The sequence below is a fragment of the Sus scrofa genome, chromosome 2 (genome assembly GCF_000003025.6).
Source record: "Sus scrofa isolate TJ Tabasco breed Duroc chromosome 2, Sscrofa11.1, whole genome shotgun sequence".
In the NCBI taxonomy this organism is placed as follows: Eukaryota; Metazoa; Chordata; class Mammalia; order Artiodactyla; family Suidae; genus Sus; species Sus scrofa.
Genome location: NC_010444.4, coordinates 135,485,036 through 135,509,566, shown reverse-complemented (window position 1 = coordinate 135,509,566; position 24,531 = coordinate 135,485,036). Strand labels below are relative to the sequence as shown.

General features: G+C 46.1%; 1 protein-coding gene and 1 long non-coding RNA gene across 3 annotated transcripts in view; one reads left to right on the top strand and one right to left on the bottom strand.

Annotated features, from left to right (window-relative positions):
* Positions 1 to 22,682, top strand: part of FSTL4 (follistatin like 4) — a 610,055-nt gene extending 587,373 nt beyond the window's left edge. For both annotated transcript variants that reach the window (XM_021084753.1, XM_021084752.1), the window contains exons 14-16: positions 7,110 to 7,217; positions 13,858 to 13,967; positions 16,028 to 22,682. In XM_021084753.1, the coding sequence (XP_020940412.1) occupies positions 7,110 to 7,217; positions 13,858 to 13,967; positions 16,028 to 16,709 (900 nt within the window). In that variant the 3' untranslated portion in view covers positions 16,710 to 22,682. The remainder of the gene's footprint in view (positions 1 to 7,109; positions 7,218 to 13,857; positions 13,968 to 16,027) is intronic.
* LOC110259479 overlaps positions 21,180 to 24,531 on the bottom strand; it is a 90,551-nt gene continuing 87,199 nt past the window's right edge. The window contains exon 3 of the long non-coding RNA XR_002341905.1: positions 21,180 to 21,254. This is a non-coding gene — a long non-coding RNA (uncharacterized LOC110259479). The remainder of the gene's footprint in view (positions 21,255 to 24,531) is intronic.

The following is a 24,531-nucleotide window of genomic DNA, read 5'->3' as shown; positions in this document are numbered from 1 at the left end:
ATAAGAAAGAAAATTATCACCAAGGCTGGAAGTCTGGGGAAGGAGGTGAAAGTTGGATGTGAGATTGAAAATGACCAGGAAAATGTGACAGGACTGCAGGGCAAGAGTGGAATCTAGGACACCAGACTCCCAAGGCTCTGCACTTAAGGATTGTGGGTGCAAATTTAAAGTCAGACAAGTGAGCAGAGTTGTATCTTTTTTCCCCAGGATGCTCCACTGCCCAGGTGCAGGCTCATTGTAGAGAGAGAGTTGTGTGAAACCAGGGCTGTGGTTTCTCCTGGCACATAGGACAAGAGATTTTCTCTCTCTTTTCTGTTATTGATTTCCTTGGCCAGAGAAATAACTCTGAATAATTTTTAATCCTCAGAAATTTATTGAAGCATGCTTTATAACCCAGCTTATCAACTTTGGTAAATGTTCTATGCGTACTTTTTAAAAAATTTTTATTATAGTTGATTTACAGTGTTCTGTCAATTTCTGCTGTACAGCAAAGTGACCCAGTTATACATATACATACATTCTTTTTCTCACTTTAGCCTCCATCATCTTCCTCCATCATCTTCCATCGCGTGACTAGATATAGTTCCCTGTTCTCTATAGCAGGACCTCATTGCTTATCCACTCCAAATGCAATAGTTTGCATCTACTAACCCCAAACTCCCAGTCCATCCCACTCCCTCCCTCTCCACCTCGGCCACAAGACTGTTCTCCATGTCCATGAGTTTGTGTCTTTTCTGTAGATAGGTTCATCTGTGCTATATATTGGATTCCAGATATGTGATATCATATGGTATGTCTTTCTCTTTCTGACTTCAGTTAGTGTAAGAATCTCTAGTTCCATCCATGTTGCTACAAATGGCATTATTTCATTTTTTTTTTATGGCTGAGAAGTGTTCCATTGTGTATATGTAGCACATCTTCTTAATCCATTCATCTTTCAGTGGACATTTAGTTTGTTTCCAAGTCTCATTATAAATAGTGCTGCAGTGAACATAAGGGTACATGTATCTTTTTCAATGAAAGTTTTTTTGTCTGGATGTATGCCCAGGAGTGGGATTGCTGGATCATATGGTAATTCCATATTTAGTTTTCTGAGGTCCCTTCATATTGCTTTCCATAGTGGGTGTACCAATTGACATTCCCACCAACACTGTAGGAGGGTTCCCTTTTCTCCACACCCTCTCCAGCATTTGTTATTTGTAGACATATTAATGATGGCCATTCTGACCGGGGTGAGGTGGTACCTCATTGAAGTTTTGACTTGAATTTCTCTAATAATGAGTGATGGTGAACATTTTTTCATGTGCCTGTTTTAAGTTTGATTAGGTCCACTGCTTTATTTTTGTTTTTATTTCTGTTGCCTTGGGAGACTGACCTAAGAAAACATTTGTACGGTTAATGTCAGACAATGTTTTGCCTATGTTCTCTTCTGTGAGTTTTATGGTGTCTTGTCTTAATGTTTGTCTTTAAGCCATTTTGAGTTTATTTTTGTGCATGGTGTGAGGGTGTGTTCTGGTTTCACCGATGTACACATGTAGTTGTCCAGTTTTCCTGGCATCACTTGAAGAGACTCCCCTTTTCCCATTTTATATTCTTGCATCCTTTGTCAAAGATTAATTGACCATAGGTGTCTGGGTTTATTTCTGGGTTCTCTATTCTGTTCCATTGCTCTATATGTCTGTTTTTGTACCAGTACCACACTGTCTTGATTACTGTAGCTTCATAATGTGGTCTGAAGTCCAGGAGAGTTATGCCTCCTGCTTGTTTTTTTTTTTGTTCCCCCTCAGGATTGCTTTGGCATATAACGTTTTGAATTGTTTGTTGTAGTTCTGTGAAAAATGTCATGAGCAATTTGATAGGGATTGCATTAAATCTGTAGATTTCTTTGGGTAGTATGGCCATTTTAATGTTACTAATTCTTCCAGGAGCATGGTATATCTTTCCATTTCTTTGAATCCTCTTTAATTTCCCTGATTAATGTTTTATAGTTCTCAGCATATAAATCTTTCACCTCTTTTGTCAGTTTTATTCCTAGGTATTTAATTTTGGGGGGTGTGATTTTAAAAGGTATTATTGTATTTTGATTTTCCTTTTCTAATATTTCATTGTTAGTATACAGAGATGTAACTGATTTCTGAATGTTAATTTTGTATCCTGCTACTTTGCTGAATTCGTTGATCAGTTTGAGTAGTTTTCGTGTGAAGTCCTTAGGGTTTTCTATATATAGTATCATATCATCTGCATACAATGACAATTTTACCTCTTCTCTTCCAGTTTGGATACCTTTTATTTCTTTTGTTTGTCTGATTGCTGTGGCTAGGACTTCCAATACTATGTTGAATAAAAGTGGTGAAAGTGGGCATGGTTGTGTTGTTCCACACTTGAGCAGGAACACTTTCAGCTTTTCTCCATTGAGTGTTATATTGGCTGTGGGTTTGTCATAAATGGCTTTTATTATATTAAGGTATGTTCCTTCTACACTCAGTTTGGTAAGTTTTTTATCATGAGTGGATGCTGGATTTTGTCAAATGCTTTTTCTGCATATATCAAGATGGTTTTATGTTTGACTTTTCTTTTGTTAATGTGGTGTATGATGTTGATTGCTTTGCCTGTGTTGAACCATCCTTGTGAACCTGGGATGAATCCCACTTGGTCATGGTGTTTGATCGTTATTATATGTTGTTGGATTTGGTTAGATAAAATTTTGTTGAGAATTTTTGCATCTATATTCATCAAAGATACTGGCCTATAATTTTCTTTTTTGGTAGTATCTTTGTCTGGTTTTGGTATTAGGGTGATAGTGGCTTCCTTGAATGTCTTTGGGATTAATTCCTTCCTCTTCAACCTTTTGGAAAAGTTTAAGAAGGATGGGGATAAGTTTTAATTTTTATGTTTGGTAGAATTCACCTGTGAAGCCATCTGTTCCTGGACTTTTGTTTGTAGGAAGTGTTTTTGTTACATACTCAATTTCACTTCTGTACGTGTACTTTTAAAGAATGTATACTCTAATATATTTTATGTATAGATGCCATTTATATCAGGTTGGTTCATTGCATCATTCAGATAGACTAAGTGATTTTTCTGTCCACTTAGTGTACAAGCTGCTCAGAGGTGTGTTGATGTGTCCCACTCTGTGGATTTATCAAGTTCCATCCATTTTTGCTTTAAAATTATCTTCCTGGGGGCTAGACTTCTTTCTTCTTACAGACTATCCCTTTTCTTACAGATTATCCCTCTTTATCTCTGGAAAAGCTTCTTGCCTGGAGGTCTATTTTTATCTAATATTAGTATAGCTAAATCATATTTATTTTGGATTGGATTGGTGTTACCATGGTATAATTTTTCCATCCATTCACTTTCATCCTTTCTATGTAATATATTTAAAGGTGATCTTTTAGGAAGTTCACATTGTGCCTCCGTGCATTAAGAACCCAATATAGTCTCCGTGAGAATGCAGGTTCAATTCCTGGCCTCAGTCAGTCGGTTAAGGATCTGACGTTGCTGCAGCCCTGATTCGGGTGCTAGGCCAAATCAGCCCTAGCCAGGAACTTCCATATGCCAAGATGTGGCCGTAAAAAGAAAGATATATAATAGGAGTGATCATTTATAAAGCCACATGTATTTGGATTTTGGCTCTTATCTAGTTTAATAATCTTGGCCTTTTACTTGAATTATTTGAGCCGTGTATATTTTAATGAAAGTATATGGTTATGTGTACCATCTTAATTTTTTTTATTTGACCTACCTGATTATGTTGCTTTTTTTCTCCTTTTTGCTTTCTTTTGAATTGTCATTTTTATTATTCTATCTTTCCCTATGTTAACCTGTTGTACATGCATTCTTTTATCATTGTTGGTACTACCACCACAGAGATTACAACATGCATCCTTGCCTCCGTACAGTCTCATAGAAGCTATTACTTCACTTGCCCAATAATGACAGAACTTTAGAATACTTTAACTCCTTTAACCCCTCTCCTGCCTTTTTCACGATTGTGCAAATAAATTTTAATTCTCCATATAATTTAACCCCAGAAGACATGACTATTATTATTTTGAACAGTTGATAGTCATTTATATTCACCCATTTATTTACATTTTCCATTGCTCTGTATTCTTTCCTAAAGTACATATTCTGTCTGGGATCATTTTCATTCTCTTTTGAAGCAGTCTCTTTGATAGTTCTTTCAGTGCAGGTTTGCTGGCAACAGAGTCTCAGCTTTTGTTTGAAAATTTGCCATTTATTTGTTTAAAAAAAAAACATTGGCAGTTATACCTTTTGGCATTTTAATATGCCATTTCATTATCTTCCATTGTTTTTGTTAATAGTCTTATTATCAAACTTTTGAAGATAATGTATTTTTTCTCTCTCTGGCTACTTTCTAGATTTTCTCTTTGGTCTTTAGCAGTTTTTCTATGATGTGTCCTATGATGAGTCCAGGTATGGGGTGTTATTTGTATTTATTCTGATTTGGGGTTTTCAAAGATTCTTACCTATATGTATTGACAATTTCCATCTGATTGGAAAATTCTCAACCATTATTTCTTTGAATATTCTGCTGCCTCATTCTCTCTCGCCTCTTCTTTGGGAACTCTGGGGGAAAAAAAAAAAAAAAGATCTTCCATTGTGTCCTACACATCTCTTTCTCTTATTTTCCATCCTTTTTTGTCTCTTTGTAGTTCAATGTAATTCAATTTGGATTTGTTCTATCAACTTGTCTTTCAGTTCACTAATCCTATCTTCTGCTGTGCCTATTTACTGAGTTCTTAATTTCAGACATCGTAATTTTCACTGGGAATTTCTATTTGATTCCATATATAAAAAACAATATATAAAATGTATGAAATTAAGCATATTATATTTATATGGATAACTATATTACATTTGGTATATTTTACATAATTATAAAAAATTATATTTTTATGGATCATCTGTGGGTCTGTTGCTATTGTCTTATTTATGTTGTTTTCATTCAAGCTGTATCTTGGGATACCTAGTCATTTTTTCTGAATGTCAAACATTCCAGCTAACATTTTAGAAACTTTATATGGCTCTCATCCACTGCAGAGGGTTTACCCTTTCCTCTTTCATGGAGAGAAAGTAGAGAATTAATCACTTAAATCACAGACTAAGTTGAATCAAGGCAGAGTTGAAGCTTTCATAAGGCTTAATCAATCTATGATTGACTCCTAGTCCTAAACAATAGCCCTTTGAGAACCTGATATGTTCTTCAGGACATTTTCCCTTCCATGTCTTTGCTCCTTAGTATATTGAGACTGTGGGAAACTCTTCTGACTCAGTCAGAGTGAGAATATGAAATATGATTGGACAAGGTTAAGCAAAAAGGAGAGAGAATGCCTGCAATCCATACATTAGGGATGTTTGTGAAGAAGGCCGACAAATGGGATAGCTGGAGCAGAATGTGTAATCAAGAAGGTTGTTTTTTTTTAAAGAAAGAGAAAAGTGTAAGAAACCAGAGATAGTGTCAGGATGGTATCATTACCAGTGAGTTAAGAAGCTGTGGGTAGAGGAAGACAGTGCCAGATCCTGAAGCCTTTGGTAAATGAAGGGAAGCAGCCAGGAAGCGGACAGATGATAGGAACAAGGAGGAGTAGCTGGAAGCATGAACAAAGGACCTGGGGTATGTGAAGTGTAGGAGAACAGAAACAGCCTCTACTTGAGGCTTTGGAGGACAGGGGGTTTTAATTAGAGCCATAAAGTAAAAGGAGACTTCAAAGATGGTGATGACTCCAAAAGAAATCTACTTCAGCAGGGCTGGGCAAAATCAAGAGTTCGGTTTTGTCCACAGTTGGGGTTAACAGTGGAATGAATTCTAAAGTCACCAGAGTATAGTGGGTATTAGGTCATGGCATTGGACGAGCTCACCCAGGGAAAGGATGGAGACAGACAGTCAAAGATGAAGATGTGGGACATGCCAGCATTTAGAAGTATATAGAAGTCAGGATGAGGAAGAGAAGCCAGGGAGGTGGGAGGCTGAGAGAAGAAAACCTTTCCAGAGGGGAATGGTCAACCAAGTAGCATCTTGCTGAAATGTCAAATAAGAGGAGAACCACCACGTGCTCTCTGAATTTTCCACGAAGCTCTAGAACAGTTCAGGGGAGGAGTGAATACAAACAGTTAAGGAGAAGTGGTTTCAGGAACTCTATAGACATTTCTTTACCAAAGTTTTAACCAGCAGGGACAGAAACAATAGGGGATTTTCCCCCTCAGGTCAGAAAGGGTAGAGAATATAGTGGGTTAAATTAAAATTTCAGAAATTTGTTGACGAGGTATAAGTCATGGTAGCTGAAGTGGGGAGGAGGAAAGATCATTGAAACCAAGAAGAAACTAAGCAAGGAGGACGTTCAATAAAGGCACCAAACTTGGGGAGTCAGAGTGGCAGAGAAGACAGAGCATCTTTAGTGAACCAAGGAAGAGGCTAGGGCTTTGGCCACTGCCAAAAACAGCAGAGGTCACAGTGGCATGAGCATCATGAAACAGTTTTGGAACTTATAAAACTGTACTATGAGTAGTATAAAAAGAGTCTCCATGTGACAGGGCCCCTGGGGAAGCTCTGTCCTTAAAACACATCAGAATTGCAGTTACAGCAGTAAAAAAGGACTTTGCTTGATGCCACAGTCTGAGTCTCAGAGGCTCCAGGTGCATAATGTGCAAGATAGAGTCAGCGCAAAGGTAGGGGACAGGTGATAATGAATGATTTCAAAGTCAGTCTCAGATGACCCAAGGGGAAGAGCTGGGGAAGGACGCCAAGAGTTCAAGAGGCCTGAAAGGCTTCCAGGAGAAGTGATAGGAGGGTCCTGAAGCTGGTTCTTGAGGGGAAATCTGAAAGCATCAGTGTTTCAACTTTTGCCAAGATGATCTGGGTCCCCTTTAAGTAAGACAAGCAAGATGTTTTTAAAAGGGGGAACATTATTGACCACCAGCTTTATGCTTCTGAAAGCAAACTCAGAGAGGAAGCTTCTGCCTTTGGTTTCCAAATGGGCTGATTATGCAGGCTGCTGGGCTGGCTTTCTACACACCCAAGAGTGGCCTAGAAACGAATCAGCTTCTATAACAATGATGACCAATTTGTCACTGTTTTTTTCAAGTCCATAGGTGTCGACCCTCTGCCGGCTAAGCTGTCCTATGACAAGTCACATGACCAAGTGTGGGTCCTGAGCTGGGGGAATGTGCACAAGTCCCAACCAAGCCTCCAGGTATGCTGAGTACATGGAAGACAATGCCCACCTGCAGGAAAGGACTGATAAATGTCTCCCACTTCCCTAAGTGGCTTATCACATTCATCCAGAGTATGTCCCTGAAGGCTGAAGAGAGAGTAGGAAACATCCTCAGGACAACGCCCTTACAGGCAATTAATAGAGTATCTTCAGCCAGGCCTGCTGTTAAAGAGAATAATACTGACAATAGATAGGATTCTGATATCACAACAACCAGAATGCAGCTCCTGAGCCACATCCAGCCCCAAGACACCTGTCTGTCCTGCTCCAGGAGCTCCTGGGCCAAGCAGAAATGAGCCTCTGGACTCTAAGCAGTGAGAAGGGACACAGGGCCTTCTTTACTCAAGCTGTGTGGCAAGCACCAGGTAATAAGGAAGGAGAAAGAAAAGAAGCAGCAGCTATTATGTTTATAAATAAAAGCCATTACTGAGGATGCACAGTGCTCCAGGGCACAGGAAAGTTCAGTAATTGGGCCCCGGTCCAAGCTAGGCAGACATTCAGCCACTGCACCATCTTGCCTCTTGCGGAGAGCATGGGTCCAGCAGATGTGTAGGATCCCATTCTCTACCAGTTGGGGAAGATCAGCACGTTCCTGTGTTGAGTGTTCTGGCTCAGCCTTTCTCATCAGGGATACAGGAGAGGATTAAGCCCTACAAGAGGGGATTTGAATGCCTGTTTCCTCAGTTCTCCCAGTGATGATGCTTAGAACCATTCGAGCTGCACAGAATTTCTTGTATACAATGGCTACCTCAGGATATTAGGGGTTTCTTTCTCAGAACCCCAGCTGGAAGAGCTGCAGATAGAGCCAAGTTCACCCTGTCCCTAAGATTGCTACAAAAGCAGGGACACCCACCCACACATCAACACTTGACAGACACGTCCTCGTGGGGACATGTGCTGCTGGGGCAGGGGAAAGGCAGCACTTCACCTCCTACAAACCAAGACCACTGTCACTCAGAGGACACCATCAACATGTCCTGGGCCCCAGCAAGCTTATGAAAAATAAAAACAACTCGTTAGAGGATCTGGAAGCCAGAATAAAGGTCTCTCAGACAGGATAGAAGCCCAGAAAATTGGTTCCTCTGGCAGCTCTACAAAAGCATGTAAGGAAATTCAAGGAAAAGAGTCCACCAAAAAAATATTTCTCTCCAACTAAGAATTAACAAAAATCATTTCCTAATTTAAAAACAGCAGTAGATGGGTTGGAAAATGCATGGTTTTGACTGAGATCCAAAAAAGCCTGAAAGATAATAAGAAAATCCTCAAATGATAGACTATAAGAAAAAAATAAGATATAAAGTCTCAAAAGAAGTTTCAAAGCCAAAAGATATTTAGAAAGAGAAAAGATAATCATTGGGATGGAGTCGGACAGTAAATAAATTTGGAATAACATGTCCAAGTTGGAAAAGTACAGCATGTAGATTGAAAGGGATCTAGAAGTTCCAGACTAACTTCATGAGAAATAACACATCTCTGATCTTGGTAAAACCCTGGACTTCCAAGAATGAGGAAGTGTCAGGACAGAAAGAGCAAGAATAACAAGTTTCAGGACAGAAAGAACAAGTCACCTTGTGAAAGAAAGAACAATGGAGTTGACATCGGACTGCTCACCTGCAACAGTAGCCAAAGACCATGGACTCACATCTACATGCTACCAAGACAAAAGGGCTGATATCCAAGGTTTCATGTACCTGTCAGGACAAAAAAAAGACCTAAGGATATGCAAGAATCCAGAGGCTGTATCATGGAAAATACCAGAAAAACACCAGGTAAACCAGATCAGAGATATCAAGATGGAGAAAGATAAAGAGGAGACGGTCATAAGAAAGACACCTAGAGAGGAATATCCAAAATTAAAATAAGATGGATGAGGAGAGGCTATCAGGAAATGTATAATAAGTGCTAAATAAGGACATTTAAATTAGGAGAAATGCACTGAAAGAGAAATTCTGATACCAGGCTCTAACTAAAGATGATAAATTATTTTGGTAAGAGTAGGGAGTGGAGGAAAGAAGAGGGAATAAAAATACTCAAAAATCTCATTGTTTGGGATTAAAAGAGGGATATAGAGAATGTTGTTTGAAAGGAATAGTTGAGGTAGTTAAATATCTAATTATTCCAAATGTGACAAACCGATTTCTCCTATGAAAAGCAGAGATGATCACGTGGGGTTTGCAAGGGAGGAAGAGAAAAAATGTGTAACATAAAATAATAAAAAAAGGTTGAATTGAAAAGAGTGGACATAGTAATCCTAGGCAGACAAAAAGATGCATGTGTGTAATGTGAATATCAGACAAGGTCAAAGTCAAAGTTAAAAACCAGCATAAGGAGACACATTATGTGAAGACAGCCAACAGATAGCTAACATCACTAAATACATAAAACAAGAATGATTAAAAATACAAGGAGAATTTGACTTACAATGTACTTAAATTGTGCATATTGAGACAGAATAATGGGATGGGAAAACTGAATAATATGAATAAGAAACTTCATTTAATAAACATATAGGAAATCTTTCCTCTGCCAAATAGAATTTTTTCCATATATAAGTGTATTAGTAACCATATAATAAGTGTATTAGTAACCACAAAAAAAAATTTAACAAACTTTATAAAAGTCAGTGTTAGATGCTACGTTGTCTGATAATTAGAAACAATTAAAATGTGATCTAAGAAGGAAACACTCCTAGATCACTACTGAATCAAAGAGAAAAATTAAAAGGAGAAATTACAAACTGTCTCAAAAGCAATGAAAAAAGAGAGTGCTTCTCATCAAAACCTATGGGATCCAGAGAATGCTATATACACAAGGAGTATTTGTGTCTTAAAAGCCTGCAGAGGAAGTATTTGTATTAAGAAATTAGAAAAAGAACAAAGTAACTGGCAGGAAGAAGTAATTAGAAACAAGACCAAAAAAAGAACAAAGAGAAACTAATAAATCCTCTACAACCCTGATAAAGAAAAGAGCACACAAAATGAGGAAGGAGAAAAGCACTATTACTGCAAATACAGGAGGATGAAAATAATTCTAAAATAATACAGTTGGAATAATTTGCTATTTAACTATCTCAACCATCACTTTCAAACAATATTCTCTACATTCTCTTTTCTGTAAAAGATGACATTTTTGAGTATTTTTATTCCTTCCCTACAACAAATTTTAAAACCTAGAAGAAACGGATGATTATTTGCAAAGTGCAGGAAAAAAATCTAACTTGAGAAAAGGAAAACAGAACAATTACCATAGAACAGGTTTTTTTAAAGATTAAAGATCTCCATAGAAAAACTGTACAGCTGAGTTTAATCAAACAGTTCAAATACAGATAATTTAAATATGATTTGAACTATCCCAGTCCAGATGGGGGAAAATGTGCAGCTCCTTAGTATTAAAAAAATAAAACTATCAACTAATCTCACTTATGAATACAGAAGCAAAATTCTAAACATGGAATTAAAAACAGAGTCCAACAATGCATCTACGTCCTCAAGCAGGGAACAAATTCCCAGGATGCAATGATGGTTCACTCTCAGGAAATCAGTCAATGTTATTCATAACACAAATTAAAACAAACTCTAATATTTTCAATACATGCTAAAAAGGCATCTAACTAAACACAGCAGCCATTCTTAATTTTGAAAAAAAAAAGAAAAAGCTAAAAACAGGAATGAAAGGAAATTCCTTAAACAAAATGAAGACCGTTTCCCAGAAACCAAGAGCAAATCTTACCTAAATGACAAAACGCTAAAAGCATTTTAATTAATATCAGGAATTAGACCATCATGCCCACCATCACCCTAATTGTAAAGGCTGAGAAATGCACTATGACAAGAAAATGAAATAGATTGAATAAACCCACCTTCCTTGCTGTGGGCTCGGGTTCAGGAAACCACTGCTTGCAAAAACTGCTCCTGGAAATGTCAACTGGCAGAGCTTTTGTGGTGAGTAATTTGGAAAGAGGAAGCAGACTCCTCAGGACATGGCTGGCACACCAGCAACTGGACCTCTCAGAACGTATCCAAAGGGGATCATCGAGCGACAGGCACAAAGATTCAACTACATTGTGTTATTGTATTGGTTATATTTATAAAACATTCAAAATAATATCCTAATGTTTGTATTTTTCTTTCTTTTTTTCTTTTTTTTTTTTTTTTAGGGCTGCACCTGCAGCATATGGAAGTTCCCAGACTAGGAGCCGAATCAGAGCTGCAGCTGCCAGCCACAGCCACAGCCACACCAGATCCAACCTGCATCTTCGACCTACACCACAGCCGTAACCCAGTGAACGAGACCAGGGATTGAACCCACATCCTCTTGGATAGTAGTCGGGTTCTTAACCCACTGAGCCACAGCAGAAACTCCTTCTAATGTTTCTAAATATCCAACACTAAAGAACTGGTTACACAAACTTTGTCATGACTAAATGAAGGTGGTTCCATAAATGAGGCTGATTCCACCAAGGCCTTCCCCTAGGAGTCGGCATTTGAACCTTGGGCTGCTTCTCGAATCCTGCCCATCACGGTCTTGCCCAGCCCACTCCCAGACCCAGCTTATAGCTGCCTCTCTGCCCATCACACTTGATATCTTGGGCCCCTTCCTTCCCAAGTGTCAATACATCTGGCTTCATCCGCCCTCTGAAGCAGATGCCCAGCCCTTATACCCACACTGCCCACCCAGTGACATCTCCTGATATCCAGCCACCTACATGCCTCTCCTGGACCAGGCCGATAGAGCCAAGCAATTTGAGAGGCTCACCTACTTATCATTTGGTCATGAATGTGCCCAGCCATGTGCTAGGATACAGGCCAAGAAGAAAACTCATGACTCATTGGAGAAATGAGGCTGACTAGCCCACATCTGCTCAGTGGCCCGTGCCACTGGGTTTTGATGAAGTAACCTCTGAATATAGGGTGTCAGGGTGGTGAAGTGTGAATGACACTGACCGCTGACAGCCTGTAATTTTCCATCTCTATCATAAGCTAAAATGACAGGCCTGATATCAAGAAATGATCACATGGCTTCTTGGAATTCTCTGGCATTTTCACCTAGATTCTTTAAGACCCACTTTCCTACCACTGATATTTTTGTAATGCCCTGTTCTGAGGTTTTTCCCATGGACTTGCCATAGAAGTGTCATTTGGCCATTTTTTTTTAATCACAAGAAAATAACCTAGCTTTACAGCTGCCCCAAGACGGACCATCACAGCCCTCATCCTTTTAATCCGGCCTTCTGCCTGCTGACCCCCTGAGAAAAGCATGATCCGAAAAACTCAAACCTGCCTGCCCAAAGAGGCAGGCCAGTGCTCTCTGTCTCATCATTAAAGCCCAAAGGCTGGCCCACTCTTAAAACGAAAAGCATCTGAGGCCAAGCAACTCACAAAGCCCCACCAGAGACTGTCCTCAGGCTCAAGCTGCAAAACTCTGCCTCCTTTCTTCTGTGTACATGGCTCCAGTATGAAGGTGAGGCAGTGGTACCTCCCTCTGCCTCTTGTCCTGCTCAGAGTCCAGGCTTGTCCTCAGAGTCCTCTGGCCAAAACTGCCCCACCCCCAAGCTGGCCAAGCCTCTCATCTGGCCGCAGATCTGCCACGTTTCTGGGCAAGCACCTAGAGCTTGAGGCTGATGAGCACAGGCAGCAGGCAAGAGGACAGCGGCTGTCTGGTGGTGTCTCTGGTCTGCCTGCGGCACCTATGGGCTCAGCCGCTGATGGACAGAAGCCCAGCCTGACCACAGGGGGCTTTCTGGCAGGACCTCCAGACCACACTGTCATCCTGGCTCACCCCAAACAGCACTTGGCTTCATTCTGTGCTATGTGTCCCTCCCCCAACATAGACACAGCAGGGACACCCATCAAGGAAGACTCAAGTCACCTCCTGCCAAGTCCAAGTGCCACCTCCAGGAGAACGGGCAGCCCTGCTCTGTCACTATCAATTTGCACAAAACACAGGGCCTAGTTCTTCAGCTCTCAGAGCGAGTCCCCTTTGTGAAACTGGACCCCTCCCAATGTGCAGATCACAGGCTTCTAAATGACATGGCCGGCATCTCCGAAAGGATGCCTGCTTTCTCTAATACATTATGGAGTCATAATTCTCTGAAGGCACCTCTGCAAGCAACATGCAACAGAGATACTCAACAAACTGACCCAGGTACCAGGCATCAGGGGGAAATACAGAGAAGAGTCAGCAGTTGCACCATTCAGTGTTTTCCTGATTTAAAAGCACTCTCTCCCTTTCCCAGAGTGGCCTGGGTCTCTCGAAGGCGAGATTCCCTGGGGTGGGGGAGGCTGTCTCTGAGCAGAGGTGTTTCGGTCCCAGGGACTCCCCCCCACCTCAGAAACCCTAGCACGGTCCCTGCAAGCCCTGGCTCTGCTGTCACAGCACAGGGGCCGACACCGAGTAGCACGGTCAGTCGGGGACAGGCCGGACAGAGCAGGAGGGAACGATCCAGTCATGCACTCCCAGGAAGGATGGGCCCCTGACCACGACGTTCCCAAGCAGCCTCTGCTCTGCTCCTGCCTCCCTGCTAAGACTGTGTCCTGCCCGTGGTCTGTCCCTCTCTCAAGCAGCCTGCAAGGATCTGCGGGTTTCCAGCCCTCACCGGGCCTTCCGGTCTGTGTTACAGGTGATCACAGAAGCCAGCACCGGCCAGGGCCAGCACCTCATCCGCACGCCGTTTGCAGGAATGGACGATTTCTTCATTCCCCCCACAAACCTCATCATCAACCACATCAGGTAAGACCAGCCTGCAATGGCCTAAGCTACCCCATGTCCCCAGCTCAGCCCAGCACGGGGCACCTTCGCCCAGGGTGGCCCTGCTCCTTTTTCTTTCTCTCCACACACCTCCTGGGCTGGCTTTCACCTCATCAGGGAGGGACAGAGAAACAGCCCCACTCCTAGACCTAATGATAGCCATCAAGGAAGGCACACGGTTCCTATGCCCTCGGGGACCCAGTGAGGTCAGGAAGCCGCATCCTTGGGTGAGGACAGGAGAGGAAAGGAGCAGACAACCATGGTTAGTTGAGTACCTTCTCCTCACTGGACACAAAAAACTAGTAGAGGTGGGTTCAAACCTGTTTCAGAGATGAGGACACTTGGGCTCAGAGAAGCTAAGGCACTGGCCAAAGTCACACAGCCAGGACCTGGCAGCATCAGCGTGAATGTAAAGCCAGTGCCCCCTTCGGCCGTATTCTCTGCTGACCACATGCTGTGGTTCCACTAGGAGTCCCCAGAGCAGCGGTGCAGGGAGCCCGCAAGGGAACAAGGCTTCCTGGGTGCCCGGGTTGCCTCCATCCAAAGGCACAGCTTCCTAACAGCCGTGGCCCCATCCCAGCCTGGCCACACCCCCTCCCTATTTATTTCAAAGCACCCCTGATGCTTTCTGTAAAGACGCCACTGCCAGAAGGCCGAGCGTGCCCTTTTATAAATGCATCAAGACTCCAATGTCTCAGGGCAGTATTTAGGCCTGCCTTTATTCTGACGTCAAGCACCTTGTTGCAGGAAGAAATGCCTCATTTCTGCGAGCCGAAGCTGGCCTTGTAAAAATAGCACTCGCCCATTTATCCTTGCCCAAGAGAGACCACAACCACATTATGGCTTCCCCATCTCACTGCAGCGGGTACCTGGGGAAGAGCCTCTGAAACGGCTGTAAATGGTAAACTCCCTCGAAGCTGGATTCAGCTACGAGGTGTGCAAACTCAGATGCTGCAGAGCCTCGTGTGGCTTTTTACCTTACAGTTCCCTGTCAGTGTGGGCTTTTCTTTCCTGCTCTTTCCACACTCTGGCTCCTTAAGGATGCTTTAGAGATGCTGTCCAATGGGCATTTTCCCCACGCCGAGGCACCATTTGTCATTCAAGAGAAAAGTGTGTAAGAGCTTTTACGCCACTCCTATGAGTATACACAGCACCCAGAGGCCTCGACGACTGAGGGGTTTAGGCAGAGGCTCTCATGATCAGAGGAAAGTGCTGCCTGGAGTCAGGCTCCTGGGCTGCCAGCCTCCAAAGAAAAATGTTCACCAAGACCAGGTATGAGCAGCGACCACCTATGGAAGCTCCCTCTTAGATTTAATCCTCCCAACAGCCCTTGGAAGGAACATCCCTCATTCGATGTGCAGAGGCTCAGAGAGACAAACATCTTGCCCCTGGCCCGGCAGCCAGGAGGGCCCCGGAGCAGCCAGGCCATCTGGCTGCAACAGGAAAAGCTGCCCTCTGCCCCAACCAAGGTCCATCCAACTGGCATGGTCAGTGTGGCCAGAGAGAGGGGACTCTCCTTCGCCTTCCTCTCCCAGATAAAGGGTCACAGATAGAACAGGTCTCCTTGTTCTGCTGCCTCTGGCTGCCCAAACTCTGACGCACCAGTTAGTGCAGAGAATAGCTCGGATGGAAGTTCATGCCTCCCCTGTCCTCCTGGCAGGCAGAGTCCAGGCAGACGGCTCTTGTCCTTTCCCTCCAGCCACAGGCCACCACTTCCCAGCTGGCAGAGGGACTCAGGGAAGCTGAATCAAAGGCATCCCAGAGGGAGAAGCCCGCTGAAGGCACTTTGAGCCTCCTCCTCTGTCATTTCGTGCATGATAGGAGAGCATACATCCAGGAACATTTTGCAAGCCAGCTGCCTCTGGTTTGAGATGATAGACAATCACTTCCCAGGCCATGCCCGGCAGAATGGCAGACCTTTCTAGAGGCTCTTAGATGACGAAAGGATTAGGATACAGGGTGCAGGCGTTTCAGACAATTGACAGATCCCCCCTCCCCAAAAAGGCCTCCTTCCCCGCTGACCTCAGTTTGCATCCTCCCAGATTCGGCTTCATCTTCAACAAATCTGACCCTGCAGTGCACAAAGTCGACCTGGAAACGCTGATGCTGCTCAAGACCATCGGGCTGCAGAGGCACGGCTGCCTGCCGCAGGCCATGGCCCACAGCCACCTGGGCGGCTACTTCTTCATCCAGTGCCGGCAGGACAGCCCCTCGGTGGCCCCCGCCCCGCAGCTGCTGATCGACAGCGTCACGGACGCCGTGGTCGGCCCCAACGGCCACGTTACCGGCGCCCCGCACACGTCCCCCGACGGGCGCTTCGTCGTCAGCGCCGCCGCCACCAGCCCCCAGCTGCACGTGCAGGAGATCACGCTGCGGGGGCAGATCCAGACCCTCTATGACCTGAAAGTGGGTCGGGGCATCTCGGACGTGGCCTTCCAGCGCTCCTCCACCCAGGGCAACCAGTACTACGTCTACGCCTCGCTGCAGGCAGAGCCGGACCTGCTGTTCCTGGAGCTGTCCACGGGGAAGACGGGCCTGCTCAGGGGCCTGAAGGAGCCGCCCGGGCCCCGCAGGATCGTGAGGGACAGCGGGCTGTTCGGACAGTACCTGCTCACGCCGGCCCGCGAGTCGCTGTTCCTCATCAACGGGAGACAAAACGCGCTGCGCTGCGAGGTGGCGGCCGTCAAAGGGGGGACCACGGTGGTATGGGTGGGCGAGGTATGAAGCAGCCACGGAGCATCGCCTGGTCCTGACCCCGTGGCCCCAAGCAGGCGCCCTGTACATTTTTACAGACAAAAGCAAAAACCTCTATCCGCTTTGTGGTTCAACACTGGTCTCCTTGCAAGTTTCGGTTTGCGCTGCTAACGAGATCGGGGTTTTCGTTCAGAGGGATGATTTCGGCCTCGAGCTGCGACGGGAACGCGCTGCCGTGGCAGAGAAGCCTTTCTGCGCCCAGCTACAAGCCACGGGACCTGGGCGGCCAAGGAACTAGCAGCTCCCGCTGTCCAGGCGGATGGTGTGGTCAGTGGCCTTCGCATAGACATTCTTTTCCACCGGGTCTGGCCAGACCTCACCCCGATGGAGTGACCTGAAGCGGGGCCGGGAGACACAGGTTCCCAGGAACAGGGCTTTTCCTCCCGGCGTGAGAGCCACATCCACGCTTGCTCTGGACTTCATTTTCTCCTTCGCAGCTGCTGCTTGCTTTTCTTTCCATTTGACTTGTTGTAAGCCCGAGGGAGAGCCAACAGGACTTACTGCATCTTGGGAGATGGGGAAATCACTCACTTTATTTTGGAAATTTTGATTAAAGAATACTTTTTTATAATCTGAAATGCTAGGAAGCAGAAAGAGGCTCTCTGAGGTCCAGCTGTGTTCTTCCCTGCCTTAGGCCAAGTCTCTGAGAGTCGCCGCATCCCACAGCCAGAAAGAAGGCCGATAGTCATCAAAAGATTGTGGTCCTCTATCCCACCGACACCCCGAAGTGCACATCAAGCCACCACAATAGCAAAGGCTCCGTTCTGGACCGGGACCCCCCCCACCCCCCCAGACCAGGAAAACCCTGCGTGCCTGCTTTTCATCACTGAAGGGGGACATTTATTAGCCAGCCCAGTACTACAGAGTCGGGGCCGGCCAGGATTACCTGGAAGGGTGTGGGTAGCCTGCGGAATAGCCATCTCCAGGCTCAATGCAAAAACCCCAAGGATATGAATGGAGTCCAGGCAGGTTCCTAAGATTATCCCTTTTAAAAGCCGATTTCTTTTCTGCCTGTGGCCCTTGCCCTCAGCTCTGGCCCCCTAAGCCCTGCATCATATCATGCCACAGACAGCACCTCTCAGAATTTCCTTATACTCGGGTCCCTCTCTCCCCACTCGCACACACTCCAAAGCTGAACAGGATGTGGGCAGGCACTGCTGCCTTATTTCCAAATGTCTCAGGCTGCAGTGGGCTCTCCAGTGGGCATCAAAGAAGTACAACCCAACAGCACGGTGAACACAGCCCATGTGGGAGAAGCTCAGCAAGGATGAGGCGCCCTTAGGTCTTGAAACACCCCCTTTGTCTCTCATGCCCATCAGCGGCCAAAGCACACCTGTATGCTTTCGAACTTGAATGATCATTTTTCAAAAGCTGCCTAGAGTTGGTCCCATCCAGAGGTATTGGCTAGTTTAGATGCCTTCACCTGCCAAAGTGGCCGTGATCTTCCTGGGCTGCTGAGGAAGGGCCCCTTGCAGGGAAAGGAAGACACAGCCTCCCCTGCCTCCCTGGAAATAGAGCTTCTCGCTCCCACCTAAATGCCCAGCCCACCTGCCCCATCAGATTTCCTGAGATAAGCCAATCCTCTGGCATGTCTCACACATCTCCGTCCACCAAAAATACTTGTCACCAACAACTCCTAGGAGTGTGCCTCGATGTATACATTCATCAATATTTTTAAGGTAAAATAGGTAGATATCGGTCGAGGAAACTGACCTCAAAAGCCTAATATTTAGTTTCATGATAACTGGGAAGGATGGAAAACACAACTCTTTTTTTTTTTTTAATTCCTGCCTCAATTTCTGGACACATTGACTTCCAAACTCCCCATTCTATTACTGAAACCCTCCAACTTTCATGGGCCTTCTCCTTTTGGAAAACTCTTCTCAATTGTGGCAGCCCCTGGAAGAAAAAGTCTCTGAGCCCACCTGAGGACGAGCCCCAGCCAGGCCAGAACATCGGCCCCTCTGGGTGGCAGGATTCTGGAATAAAAGGCCAGTCCAGTCCCGACCGGCTGTTTAAACAGGGAGCGACTTGGACAGCGCTGTTCCTTTTCCCCTGTTCCTTCCACTTCTAAGTGTGTCTGAAAGGCAGATTTGCCCCTCGTTGTCATCACTGTGCTGTTACAAAGCTGGAGAGGGCCAGTGTAGGTCTTGCTGCCAGCACTTCAGACAAAGTTAAATAGGAGCAGGGAATCACCAGCCTGCAAACTGTGACATTTGCAAATACACAAAGACAGGAGGGTCAATATTTTTTCAGCAGTGCAACCAATGGAACTGCTTGGGTAGGAGGCAGGGGAAAAGCTGGCTGGGATTGCCATCTCCCCCTCTTCCCACACTTTAGCCCCAGAAGAGGCTCGTGGAACACAGTTGGAAAGCGGCTGGGGTAGGAGGTTGTCACAACGGCCATTGATCCTTCTGATCATCACAAGTGATTGACTAACTAGGATGTTGCACATTGAAGAAGTATTGGTTTTATGAAAAGAATCACCCAAAAAAGCCACTTGTGTAATGAACTCTTTCACAATTCCTGGATTTTGAAACACAATTAACTTCATGAAAATTCAACACAGATTTTTTTCTTCAGACTAACACACACACACGTAATTTACACTTGTGGTGACATTAAAGAAATGGGGGAGCCTTCATTCTCCTTCTGCCCCAGGGAGCAGAAACCCCTTCCCCCACATGAAGATTCTGGGTCCAAAAGCCCAACCAGCCACCCACGGATTCGTGGCCAGAAGAGGGTTCTGTCTGCTTCTAGATGCCTTCATGGACTTCCTGCACCGGTAAGCATGGGTGTGGACCACACGCAATGAGGCAAATGCCGTCATCCCAGCCCCAGTCACCTTGACCCAGCAAGCCCTACCTGAGGCTGGCTCAGGCTCCTCTCTGAAGGCTCCAAGTCACTCCAGAGTCCTACTTCTTTCTCCAAACCCCCAGAAGTAGCTGGAAGATCCCTGTAAAGCCTTGGCTGGGGCCACAGCGATACCAAGCTTCCGGTTCCGTACCATCACAGGGGACAGAAGCTCAGTCCCTGCAATTCCCACTCCTGTCCCGGCCGTCTCCCCAGCCAGCTCCAGGTAGGTGCCCTGGAGGACGGCTCTGAACCCCAAGTAAAGCTGAGAACCCCCTGCTGCCCTAGGGCATTGGAACTGCTGTGTCTTCATTGAGGAAAGCAGCCTGGCTTTGTGTGGCCGCAACTTCTTTAATGTTGACCAATAACCTGTGAACTATAGGAGGTTTCAGAACTGAGACGTGAGAAAGAGTCACGATGGATATATTTTTCTACAAGGGGCTTAAAACATAATCGATTCATTTTCCACGATGTGTTTCATTGACATACCATGGACCCTGCACCGTCCTCATTACCAAATCCTACAGGAGCATCGATACTGCTTCCGACTCCTTCCTACGCATCCACCAATCTACCTCACACCTTCCTCCCGGAACCCAGCATCCCCAGATGGCCAGACAGGTGACGCAGGATGACAAGGGTGCAGACGTGAAGTCTTTTGCCATCCTCCCCCACCCGGGACCCCAGATCCCACTCCAAGCACAATCAGAATCCATGGGGACACAGCCCCTTGCTGTCCACAACCACATGCCCGAACCCGAGCTCACAGCCCTTTGCGGTTAGGTGACCAAGGCTAGAAAGAACTCAGAACTGTCATGAAAGTCGGCTCTTAGCAGACAGAAACTGTGCAGTGGGAATAGAAGCCATGCTGTCGCGGCCAAATCTCGCCCCTCAGAGGGCCCGAGCTACCCTCTGCCCTCCATCCTTGCTCTGTTCTCTGCTTTCCCACTCCCTTCCTCCGCCTTGGGCCTCCTGCTCCTGAGCCACTCCTACAAGGCTCCTCGCCTGACCACCACACCAGCGCCACCTCAATGGCCTGTACATCCTGCTTCCTTGTTTGGGGATCCAAGTAGAAATCACTCCAAGGTCCAGAAGCTACTGTTGGCTCCCAGATGATTGGCACATCAGCAAAATTATAGAGATCATAGAACAGAGAGTTTAAAAGATTCAAGGGAGGCGTTCCCGTCATGGCTCAGCGGTAATGAACCCAACTAGTATCCATGAGGACGCAGGTTCAAACCCTGGCCTCGAACAGTGGGTTACAGATCCAGCATTCCTGTGAGCTGTGGTGTAGGTCACAGATGCAGCTTGGACCTGGCATTGCTGTGGCTGCGGTGTAGGCTGGCAGATGCGGCTCCGATTGGACCCCTAGCCTGGGAACCTCCATATGCCGCATGTGCGGCCCTAAAAGGACCAAAAAAAAAAAAAAAGGATTTGAGAGAGAAATATATAGTGTTTATCCTCAGGGTGTGACTGCAAGACCCCAAATACCTGGTGGAATACAATCCACTTCCTGCTTTCGTCTACACCAGATTACCTGCCAAGCCACGTGAGGATTTGAGCACCATATCTGGGCCTTCGGGGTTTAGGCACCAGCCACCCAGCAGACACAGGGAGTCCAGCAGGCATGGTCCCACACCTCCTTTGGACCTGTGAGCAGCACTGGGAATGTAAGCAGACACAGTGTGTTCAATTGTGGAAGCTCTGGGGAGAGCAGGGACCTCCTGAATTCACAGCACCGAGTGTTGGGCGTGAGCTTGTTTATTGGACAAAGCTGCAATTCACACACCCCTCTTTCCAAGCTCACCTGGACTAAGATGGGACCGTCCCTTTCCCCTGTGGCCCCAGAGAAAAGGCCACCCACCCCCAGTAGGCTGTAGAGGGCTCAGGCTGTACTCCACAAAACAGTAACTGCTGACCCCCCTCCTGCCCCCAGCCTTAGTGGCACGTGGTTCTTCACAAGGCCCCATGGCAGGATGGGATGATGCTACCTGGGGTTTCGGGGGGTGGAGGACAGCCCTCGTCAAGATCAGAGCTTTGTTTCTGAAGAAGAGCAATGGGTATCAGCTGGATATGGGGCCCAAGAGCTTTCCAAGGAGAATGATCTAAGTCTCAGCATTCATCCACTGCCCATCGTGACGGCCACCATAGCTTTAAGAGTTGTTGGCCCCTTTGCTACTTCAGCTGCTTCAGAGAGGTGAGGACAGCAATCTGCAAGCCTCCCGCCCCCCAGGCCCACAGCACAGCCTTCTGTGATGCCCCCAGCTACTCTACCCTCTGTCTCAAGAGAATCAACTGCCCAGACTAGCCCTGAAGATGTGGGGGTCTGGTCAGTGTCCTCAGGCAAGAGGAAATGCATCTGATTAGACCCTCCAAACCCACCCCAAACAGGTGACAGAAACTTCTATCCTATCCAGTGTCCCACACCCTCACCACTGGCTCCAGCGACTGGCCAGCCCCCCTCCTGTTCCTGGTCCGACCCCTTCGCACCCCACCCTGCCCTCCCTCGCTGCTTGTGCTTCCTAAAGCCCGTGTGAGATGATCTCAAAGCAGACTAGGCATGGAATACTGCTGCAGTGGTCACACACGCTTGTGTTCATGCTAGAGTGTCCTGAACGACCCTGGAGATACAAAGTCACATACACACACACACACATACACACACCCGCCATTTGTCCCGTTAGGATTCTCATCCTCCCCGCACCTCAGAAAACTTCCAAATTGCTTATGTCGAGGCAGATTACATTATTTTGAGCAGTTGTGTAGACTCCAAAATATATTTTCTGGAATCACTGGTATTTCTCAAAAGGCCTCCTGTAATTACTATACATGTGAATTTTTTCCTTATTTATAAAATATATATAAATTATTTTTAATACATCAACTTTAGTAGAAATTTGTACCAACACAGTAACTGTCTGTGGCATCGGAAATAAGTTTGTGTTTACTTTGACGTATTGCACACTATTGGACACGCCATGTATTTGCAGTACCACTTGATATAAAGACGGTTCACAGATTATCATACAGTGTTGTCATTGTAAATGGCTCTTTTTCTGAGAATTTTACAATAAAACTTGAGAAAAGTTACCTTTTTGGGTGCCAGTCTGTGTGCCCTTCTTACAAGGAGCCCTGCCTAAGACGGGGCCACTCGGGGCTTTGTCCCCCTCCTCCATCGCTGTTAATAGGTCCATGACAGTCAAGGCAAAGGGGCCCCAGCTCTGTCCCCATTCAGAGAGGGACTGGACAAAGCAGGTACCTGACCCCAGAAGTCTCTCTTCCCCACGCTGAAGTTTCAGCTCCCAAAATGCACAACCACTTGTGCATTCGGTACAACATCTGGTACAAAACTTGGCATCACCTCTTCTGCAGGCCCTTAAAAGCCACTCCAGTCCCCAGAGTCTAATCCATTCTTAACTCCCGTCATTTCTTGGTTCTCACGGGGGCAGACTTTCCAGCTAGGATGGAGACGGTGCTTGGCAGTCACCAGGTCAGGGACGTGGAGTTCCTGCTCTGTGCCAGCACTGGGCTAGGTAGGGGGCCAGAGGACTGACAAAGACACAGTCCCTGCCCTTGGTAAACTTCAAGGTCACTGCACCATGACCATTAGAGTGGGTTCTCCAGAGAAACACAAACTCTGTGTGTGTGTCTCCAGGGAGAGGGAGATATATTTCAAAGAACTGGTTTGGGGCAGCTGTGGAAGGTCCACATCTGCAGAGTAGGCAGTCAGCTGGAGGCCCAGAGGAGACTTGCAGGACAAGCCCAAAGGCAGTTTGTTGGCTGAGTTGCCTCTCCTCGGTGTGTTTCTCTTGAGGTCTTCACCTGTTGGGTGCAGGGTGGAGCCCACCCCGCCCCACCCCCTCAATGGAAGGTGATCTGCTTTACTCAGGGTCTACTGATTTAAATGGTAATCTCATTAACAAAAAAATACTTTCCCAGAAACCTCTAGAATATCTGGGTGAAACATCAAGTGTCTATCTGGGTGCCATGATGACACAAACAAGATGCTGCTCCCCTCTCCTGGGGAAGTCATCTGCCATGTGCCCCGCCTGCAATAAGCACTGATTAAGCATCTGTTTCAAACCTTACCATACCCCAGCAAGGCAGGAGTATTATTATGATGTCCATTTTACGGACAAGGAAACTGAGGTTCAGAACAACAGAGCCACGATTAAAAGTCAAATCTGCAAAGGCCAAAACACATGCTCTTCCCACTAAACCTGCTCCCCGCAATACCCATCTTGACAAAAAGCCTGAACCACAAGCTGTCCTAGCCTCACTTCCATGCAGACCCCCAGGTGGCACAGGCCACACAGACAAGGGCTACTCTACCCTCTGTCTCAAGAGAATCAACTGCCCAGACTAGCCCTGAAGATGTGGGGGTCTGGTCAGTGCCCTCAGGCAAGAGGAAATGCATCTGATTAGACCCTCCAAACCCACCCCAAACAGGTGACAGAAACTTCTATCCTATCCAGTGTCCCACCCACTCCCCCACTAACCAGGCTGAAAGGAGGCCATGTAGGGCTCTGGTGTGCCCACATCCAGGAGAAGGAGGAGGAGGGCAGGCGCTCCAGCCAGAAAGCCTTCACAGCCTTTACAATGTGTCCACTCTCTCCTTCAACCATCATTTTCCAAAAACTACCTCTGCCCCCCAGGTCCTGCCCACATGGAACCCACAGTCCGCTGGAGTTATATGGACCCCAGAGAAACCACCAGCACACGGGGACGTGTGGGAGCCTTGGTGAGGAAGGGCTCTCTGGGAGAGGTGCAGCAGAAGTCAAGAGGAAAACTGGAGTGGAGAACAGAGGGAGTGGGAGCCTGCCTGCAGACAGGAACAGCAAAAGCAAAGGGCAGACCCAAGAGAGAAGACGAGGACAAGGGCACCGCAAGCATGACAGCTCTGGGAGGGGAGGTCACTACACAGGGCAAGGCTGAAGGC